Raw genomic sequence first — 9,279 nt, forward strand, 5'->3', positions numbered from 1 at the left:
AGAGGAAGGGAGAGGGAGAGAGAGATAGAAACATCAATGATGAGAGAGAATCATTGATCGGCTGCCTCCTGCACATCCCCCACTGGGGACTAAGCCTGCAACCTGGGCATGTGCCCTCGATCAGAATCAAACCCGGGACTCTTCAGTCCACAGGCCGATGCTCTATCCACTGAGCCACCCTTCTTTCTAAGCTGAGTTCAGAAGCACCTCTCTCTGGGCTGTTTTCTCTGATTAGGTCCACCTAATCCTAACACTCTTGCACCGACTTTGCCTAACACTGATAGGCTCTGGTTTCACTGCTCTGTTAATTCCCCTCTGCCACATGTGATTTTGCACATGTTCCTGCCTGTTGTCACAACTAGGTCATGCCTGCTGTGACCCCACCCGCACAGCTGCTCAGTCTCCATTTTACATATGCTCCTCCCCATCCCCAGGGCCTGTCCACATTCTGCAGAAAGCAGGCGCTCTATCTGTGCGACTGCGTGGCTGCTGCCACCCCTTCTCCTGGTGTGGGAACTGTCTCGCAGTGCCCCCAGGCAGTCTCTTTTGGCTGCATGGTACATGTCTGAGCCTCTTCAGTTCTCTGTCGTTCTGTTTGTTTGTTGTGTGTGTGTTTTCTTTTCAAAAGAGATCAATAAGAAGTACAGTTTTGCTTCTGGATGCAAAGACAGTGTTGTTGTCAGTGTTTATTCCTCATTCTGCCCCTCTAATCAATAGAATCTCCATTTCTCCATTAAGAAAAGCTTTCTAGGGAGATATCTTCGTCCATCCTGGCTGCCGTAACAAAATGCCACAGACCGGGTGGCTTATAAACAACAGAAGTTTGTTTCTCACAGTTTTGGAGGCTGGAAATCCAAAATTAGGGTGTCAGCATGGTTGGTGAGGGCCCGCTCCAGGCTGTGGACTGCGCATGGTATCCTTACAAGACAGAAGGGCTGCCCTAGTCAGGTTGGCTCAGTGGATAGAGTCGGCCTGTGGACTAAAGGGTCCCGGATTGATTCCAGTCAAGGGCACATGCTCGGGTTGTGGGCTCGATCCCCAGTAGGGGGCATGTAGGAGGCAGCCAATCAGTGATTCTCTCCCATCATTGATGTTTCTATTTCTCTCTCCCTCTCCCTTCCTCTCTGAAAACAATTATATATATGGTTAGGGAGCTCTGTGGGATCTCTTTTATAAGAGCACTAATTTCATTCACAAGGGAATCACCCTCATCACCTAATTACCTCCCAAAGGCCCCATCTCCTAATGCCATCACCTTGGAGGTTAGGATTTGTACATATGAAGTGGGGGCGGGGGCGGCGGGGGGCAGGGGGCGGGGAGGGGCGCACAAACATTCAAATCTAGCAGGAAAGAGCAGAGCAACAATGGCAGGCTAAGGTGAAGGGACATATAGATCAGCAAATACTTCAAGCCATAGAAGCCAAGCCAGAACCATTTCTTCAGTTTCTTGGGGAAAAGAGGAACCTGGGACTAGGAAAGCCACCCACTGCTCCCAGTACCAGGGCTAGAAAGTCATTTTCAGCCAGCAGAGGGAGCAAGTTCATAAATCATCTCTAAGATCTGAACACCACTCATTGGAGTTAGAATTTGGCTAAGAGTATTCCTAGGGTTTCCCCTTTGGGAGATGTTTAGCTATGGTGAACATTTTTTTAAAAAAATTCCTGTCTTAATTAACTATTGGAGAAAGTATGTTGCATATTTCTCTAGTCACTGCTTACTGCATGTAATCAATTTTAAATCGTTTTAAGTTAATTCTCTGAGGTTTTCTAGGACAAGGATATCTGCAAACAATGACAAATTTCATCCTCCTTTCCAATAGTTATAGCCCTTATTTTTGTCAAGTGTTTAATTGAACTGCTTAGAACTTCTAGAATGATTTTAGATAACGAAGGAAATAGCAGGCTTGTGGGGATTCTTACTTTGTTCATGATCTAATAGGACTATGCCTAGGACCTTACAGTTAAATATCACGCATCTACTGATTTCAGATAAGCTATTCTTAATTGAGTTAAGGAAGTGTCCTTTTATTCCTAACTAGAGGCCTGGCGCACGAAATTCTGCTCAGGTCTGGTCCCTAGGCCTGGTCTGTGGTCAGGGTCATCTTCCCCAGCTGCCGCAGCCAGCCACGCCCCCCACCGCCACCCACCCCCAGTTCCCTGTTTGCCTTCAGGCAATCGGAGCCTGCAGACCGGGGGAGGGACCCAGAGGTTGGCCATTCCTGCCAGCTCTCCGGCCCCGCCCTCCGCTGCCAGTGGCCCTCTGTGTGTGGGGCGACCGGCGGGGTGGGGGCCTTGGCCTGGCGCCGGTCATGTCTGCCACCACCCACCCCCGGTTCCCCATTCCCTATCAGGCAATCAGAGCTTCCTGGCCGGGGGAAGGGACCAAGAGGTTGGCCTGCAGGCCCTGATCCAGCGATCAGGCCCTGTGGGCTGGGGGAAGCTCCTGCATTGAGCATCTGCCCCCTGCTGGTCAGTGCGTGTTATAGCGACCGGTCGATCCGCCGTTCGGTCGATTTGCATATTACCCTTTTATTATATAGAATTGGTTAAAAAGGAAACAACAAACCAGGAATGGATATTAGATTTTATTAGATTAAATTTGGGAAGTTGTTCTTGTAGTAACAGATTGTGATACTGGTTGGCGTTTAATCAGGCGGTATTTGTCATCTCTCATTCATAAGAAACAGTGAGTTCAAAGGTTGAGCGATAGTGGGCCTTCTAAGTGGACTATTTAAAGTTCTGAGGGCAAAGCAGGATCACTCAGCAGGCACAGCTCTGAGAAAGGGACACTGGGCTGGGCAAGAGGAAAAGAAGAACTGGCGGTTGCCGTTTTATTTAAAACTTTTAAAGAAGTTGTTCGCTGCCAATAATTAAATAGCTCAGAGGTTAATTCAATCGTAAGACTGCCAAATGGGACTCTACTATAGCTGATTAAAATCTTTTAAAACAATTTTCTTATTGAGACTTCCCCACTTTCCCTACTGATCTGCTTCAGTGAGCTCAGACTCAACCTGGAAGCTCATCCTAACTTCCCATATGAGCCTTTCTTGCTGAGATACAGCCTATTTTTTCCTCCCAAGCCTTGTTAAAACGCACGCACACACACACAAAACAGAAAGTCATTCCCTACAAAATAAGTACGAGAATTTGTAGAGAACTTGACCCCATTTCAAAAAGCAGACCCTGGAATTCACATGGCCACTTGAGAGTATTCCACAGGCTCGGAGGCAGCAGGGTTCACAAAAGTCCAGAAATTGTGCTTGTGGCTTTTTGGGTCGACATTGACATAATCGGTCATGTCCTCGATGTCCTCATAGTCCAGGGCGGATGTGTCCTCTAGTCTTCCTGTGGCTGGAAAGACCACTTGGGTGTAATTCACATTCCTGGTGGCCTTGGGGGAAAAGAGCAGAGAAGTGTAGGTCCAGATTCCTACCGTGTCTGGAGGAGGCAGGACCCCAGGACTAAACTCTCACGCAGAGAGGCTTGCCCTGGGCTGGATGAGACGGAGCCTGGGTCCCAGGCAGTCATGGCCGAGAGCAGGGTCAGGGCAGTGAGGAAGATTGCCAATGCCTTTGTTCCTCCTGTCTGCAGGGGATGAATGGGTGTAAGGGAGAGAGATATAGACAATCAATTCAAATGAGGTCAGGACTCAGAGCAGTGGCCCAGTGACTGGGATACGGGGAGAAGGAGGCTTCCCATTAGCACTCTCCTTTTTTTTTTTTTTTTTTAAAAAGGGTAGTGAGCCTGATTTCAGAGGAAGGGAGAGGGAGAAAGAGATAGAAACATCAATGATGAGAGAGAATTGTTCATTGGCTGCCTCCTGCATGCCTTCTACTAGGGATCGAGCCTGTAACCCAGGCATGTGCCCGGACCAGGCATCTAACCTCGACCTCCTGGTACACGGGTCAATGTTCAACCACTGAGCCACACTGGCTGGGCAGCACTTCCATTTTTACAGCCCACTCGGACCCACTTTGCTTGGATGATCCGTGTGGACACGGGGCTGTGAGTGAACGCCTAACCACCCTCTCCTGAGGATGCTGCGGTGACTCCCAAAGCCCCTCCCTTCTTGCTCCCATCTCTGGAGCTGGGTGGCCTGAGTTCTCGGACCCCAGGCTGCACATGGAGGGCTGGGATCACTAGGAGTGTTCCTTACCTGGCCCGTGGGAGGCGAGTGGCCGGCGCTGTCCGAGGTGTCGGAGCTCTCTGAGGATGTGTGGCAGTTATCTAGAGAGAAATAGAAACTGTTCTTCTTCTAAAGAAAGCTGGAGGGTGTTAGGAGAGGACAGAGACCATGGAAGGGAGGATGGGAAAAAGACAGAGGCAGAGCCAGCAATGCAAAAAGGAGCGGGGAAGAGAGATAAAGAGCTCCCCAAAGGGAGAGAGGGATAGAATAGAGAGAAGGGGTGGGAGACAGAGCCTCCAAAGATGGGCAGGAACATGGCCTAGAGTCCAGGCGCTGCTGTTTGTCCAGCTCCACCTGAAGCTAACTGGCTTGCTTGTGCGTGGGTGCAGTATACAGGGTCATGATGAGACAGTGCGCCCCAAGCCAACAGCTCTGGCCTCGGAAGTCATGGCACAGGTTCTAGGCTAACCTGTCCCTAACTCCAGGCAGGTCACATCCTTTTTTATGCCCTGGTTTTGTCCCCCATAAAACAAGAGGATTGGACGATGGTCTCTGAGCTCCCTGGCAACTAAAGGGCCTCTGAGTCTGGCCAGGTTCTGGTGCAGCTTTAGGGTCAGGGGTCATGACGAGGCCAGTGCCTGTCTCATTCTGCTGAAACTCTGAGCGGCATCTTCTGGTCCCCATGTGCCCCGAGGCCTTATCTCAGTGCTAGGAAGCCTGACAACCCGATTTCTCCAACTCAAAAGATCACAGTAGGAGGAGGGAGCAAACCCAAATCAACCAAGAAATAAACCAATGGGAGAAAGTATGATCTCTGGAGGGTGCTCCCCCAGGGGTCATTGTCATGCTGCAGAAGCAATAATTTCCACTGTGTCAATAGTGACCTGGTGGGCCTCCCAAGCCCCGAGATAGAAAACAAGAGGGTGGTGAGCCTGTTGGTCCACTTGCCAGAGGCAGACATACATCTAAACCATCAGCAAGACTCATGTTTACTGAAGTACCCGGATACCCATGAGGATCTAAGATGGACACCCTGGGAGCACGGTGGAATCAGCTTCTGGGACCAGCCAATGACACTGGCCAGATGGCAGGATGCATAGCACCAGCCACAGCTGGACACAGGCAGAGTCAGTCAGAATCTTGGCTCCACCACTAACTGGCCAGGTGACAGAAAAGATGCCTTGGTATTGCAAAGACAGGAGCAGCAACAGACCCCGAGCCCCCTCTGCAGTCGTTCATACGTGACAAAACCTAGCAAAGAGCTTAGACCAGGGGTCCTCAAACTACGGCCCGCAGGCCACATGCAAATACAAATATTGTATTTGTTCCCGTTTTGTTTTTTTACTTCAAAATAAGATATGTGCAGTGTGCATAGGAATTTATTCATAGTTTTTTTTTAAACTATAGTCTGGCCCTCCAACGGTCTGAGGGACAGTGAACTGGCCCCCTGTTTAAAAAGTTTGAGGACCCCTGGCTTAGACCCACACACCCCCAACCAGGTCTGCCCCACTGACGGGATGAATGACTTTCTGGAAAAGATAGGATAGTGAGGCCTCTACTGGGGTGGGTGGGAGGAATCCGGGCTGGGTTTGGGCGGCAGGGACAGACTTGGGCTGCTGCGGGGAGGCTCTCCGGCTGTGTAGACGGAGCACAATACACTTTATGACCGTGTTTCCCCAGCCCCATCACTCACTCCTGTAACGGGACTCCCGAGCAGGGGTGCTTCTCTTTGCCCCGGTCTCCTTCGTCTCCTGTGCAGCAGGTGAGTGGTGGTGGGCAGGGCTGGGCCTGGGGGCCCAGAGCCTGGATCTTCTGAGTAACTGTTCGTTCTCTTTGGCTAGAGGGAACAGGGCAAGAGTCCAAAGTGAAAGCTCCCCGGGGCAGGCACCCCCCATTTCTGAGCACCACTCTCCTTAGGGAAAACGATCAGAAGGATCTTTTCACATCTCAGCCCCCTCCACTGTGACGCCCCTCATCTCACTTGGAGAAAGAGCCGAAGTCCCAACCTTGGAGGCCCTCCATGGCCTTCCTCCTTCTTCCTCTCTGGCCTCACCTCCTTCTCTCACGCTACGTCCTCTGCTCCAGCCACCCAGCCTCTGCTCCTGCTGTGATGTGTGAAACGCTCTCCTGTCTCAGGGCCTTTACAGGTGCAGGTCAGTTCCTCGCTTCCCTCAAGTTTATAATCAAACTAGAGGACTGGTGCACAAAATTCATACACTGGGGGCAGGGGGGTGAGGGGGGTGTCCCTCAGCTCGGCCTGCGCCCTCTAGCAGTCCGGGAGCCCTCGGGGGATGTCCGACTGCTGTGGAGGTGGGAGAGGCTCCCGCCACCACCACTACGCTCCCCAGCCAGGAGCCTGGCTTCTGGTTGAGCAGAGCTCCCCTTGTGGGAGCACACTGACTACCAGGGGGAAGCTCCTGCATTGAGCATCTGTCCCCCTGGTGGTCAGTACTCATCATAGCAACCGGTCATTCCCCTGTTCGGTCGATTTGCATATTAGCCTTTTATTATATAGGATAGAATGTCAGCATGTCAGGGATGCTGGCCACCACTCAATCTGTATCCCTTGCCTTGCTTTTTTCCTCCCTAGCACTTTCCATAGCCTAACCCATGTATTTTACTTCTCTTATTTGTTGTCTGTACCCCCAAGGAATGTAAATTACCTAAGGGCAGGGATTTTTTTTGTTTGTTTCCTGTTGTATTGCATAAATGAATGAATGAATGAATGCACGGAGGGATGGATGGATGGATGGATGGATGGATGGAGAGAAGTCTCGACTTCCTTTACTGAAAAAACCTTCATGGCATTATCCTGCCCAATCTCCTGCCTTGGCCAAAGAAATGTTTTATTTTCCCTAATTGCAATGTCTTCCCAAGACACAGCTTCTCTACTCCCCATTGTGAAGCAGCTCAAGAATTGAAGATGGTCTCTTAGTCTAACCCAACCATACTGCCTTCTGTAGCAATTCAAAGCCCTTTCTTCACGGTCAGTCCTTTGTGGTGATGAGGAAAATTAACTAGGCCCAGGTTCGATGAGGCCACCCTCACGAGCTTTACAGAAGCCTGTCTCTAGGCAGAAGGGCCAGGTAGTGGAAGGACTCCGGGCCCGTGATTCCCAACCAGAAACAGGTTGGGTCGGAGTGGGGACTACCCGGTGAGGATGAGGGGCCATTTGGCCAGTGAATCCTCAAGGTTTGCAAGTGATACTCGGGGACTCCAGAGGGGGCTGGCCTTGCTGCCAGCTTGGGAATGGTCCCTGGGGGTAACCAGGAGGGGAGAGGACGCTGAGCCGTTACCCATGTGTCTGCTGAGCAGGTAGTAGGTGGCTGCGAGCAGGCAGGCCTGTAGGACCAGGGACACGAATGCGATCACTAAGCCGTGCCAGAGCTGCATGGCTCTGTTGGGAGAGGAGAGGGGTCAGAGTGAGAAGCTACAGAGATGCCAATACAGCTGCAAACCCATCCCTGCCCGGAGCCAGAGGCCGCCCTCTGGTGTGGCTGTGTGTCTGCTCTCTGGACAGTAAGGCCTGGGAAGCCAGGGACGGGAGGGTGCACCCTGGGGAGCCAGCTGTAGCTGTTAGCCTGATGGGACCTCACTCACTCTGTCAGCATGGCCAGCTTCCTGCAGGGCGGCCGGGGGTTGTGAGTGGGGCTCAGGCGCTTCCCGGTGCAGCAGGAAGAGACTTGAGAGGAGCCACCCTGGGTACCTCGTTTCCAAGTAGTGGTGCCAGCAGACCCGTCAGGAGACCTGCAGGAGGCAAGGCAGCTCTGGTCAGGACTCCTGGCCTCACGAGAACCCAGTTCTCCTCGGGCAAGTCAGCTGCTTGGGGCCATTGGCGCTCCTCTCCCAGAGCCCCATGTGACTGTGCACGGAATGGAAACCGCAGAACTAAGACGCTGCGAAGAAAACGCAGGGATGATCCAGATAAAGCGAGACGGGGTTTTTCAGGAAAAACAATGATCATGAAGGATTTGGTGACTTGATTGAAAAAGGGCACAGATATGTTTTAGTGCAGATACTTACTTCTCAAGCAAATCTCAGGACCGGACTGATTTCTGGGGCAGCTGCAAAAGGAAGACTGGACTTGATCAGGAGAGCTTGATTGCGGCAAACAGCCGGAGCTAGGCCTGTATGTCTGCAAAATCAACAGCGTTCCACTTTTAAGGCACTCTTTGGTATTTTTAAAAATATATATTTTTATTGATTTCAGAGAGAGAGGAAGGGAGATGAAGAGAGGGACAGAAACATCAATGACGAGAGAGAATCATCGATTGGCTGCCTCTTGCACGCCCCACACTGGGGATTGATCCCGCAACCCGGGCATGTGCTCTGACTGGGAATTGAACCATAACCTCCTGATACATGGGTTGATGCTCAAACCCTGAGCCACACAGGCCAGGCTCTATGCTTTGGTATTGATTTACTTCATGTTGAATGTCTCATTTGTCCTTAATCGCAGAAATCGTCCTCCTTCTCCCATCGAAGCGGGTGGCCAGAAAGATACCAGGGCTGGGTTCTGATACCACACTCGAAGTTTAAATTTTTTAAGGTTCCTCTTATCCTTTATTTATTAAAAATTAAACAATAAATAGATATTTATAGTGGAAGCATTTCATAAAATCAGCAAAGTATTTTACAAAATCACCTTAAATTTTATTCCATGAAATTGTCTATATATTTTCATAAGAAATACTTTGTGAATGTGTGAATATATATATATATATATATATATATATATATATATTCATTTTAAAACATGGGATCATACTAATTAGCAGCTGTTTCTCTTCATTTAGTGTATTATAAATATGTTTTGAAATCAGAAAAAAACGCCATTAAAAAGCTCAATTGGGGCCCACAGACCAAAGCTGGTGCCTAGGCTATTTTGTTTGATGATGTGCTTTTAAGATTTAGGGACATGTACTCTTTAGCCCCTGGCTGATCCCTGAGGGCATTTGAGCTTGCCATCCTTGACTTTTATAGAATCATTTTAAAGTCCTACTAGTCCATGTTGTCAGTGTTTCTTAGCCGTCTCTGATGTTTGGAGCCAGTCAGTTCCTCGTTGCCCGGAACTGTTTTGCACATGGCTGGGCATTTAGCATCCTGAGAGCCCACCAATGTGACAGGTCAGTACAGCAACCACAATGACCAAAT

General features: G+C 50.1%; 1 protein-coding gene across 1 annotated transcript; it reads right to left on the reverse strand.

The window, feature by feature from the left end:
- Positions 1-3,167: 3,167 nt before the first annotated feature.
- RHEX (regulator of hemoglobinization and erythroid cell expansion) lies at positions 3,168-7,736 on the reverse strand. The gene is made up of 5 exons (XM_070397379.1): positions 7,726-7,736; positions 7,422-7,522; positions 5,819-5,962; positions 4,156-4,226; positions 3,168-3,390 (listed from the first exon to the last, which is right to left on the reverse strand). The coding sequence occupies exons 1-5, from the start codon at positions 7,734-7,736 to the stop codon at positions 3,190-3,192; spliced, it is 528 nt and encodes a 175-aa protein (XP_070253480.1). The 3' UTR covers positions 3,168-3,189.
- Between the last annotated feature and the right edge of the window lie 1,543 nt (positions 7,737-9,279).

This window comes from Myotis yumanensis, unplaced genomic scaffold, assembly GCF_028538775.1.
Source record: "Myotis yumanensis isolate MYYU_CA2020_CCGP unplaced genomic scaffold, mMyoYum1.0.hap1 SCAF_17, whole genome shotgun sequence".
Classification (NCBI taxonomy): domain Eukaryota; kingdom Metazoa; phylum Chordata; class Mammalia; order Chiroptera; family Vespertilionidae; genus Myotis; species Myotis yumanensis.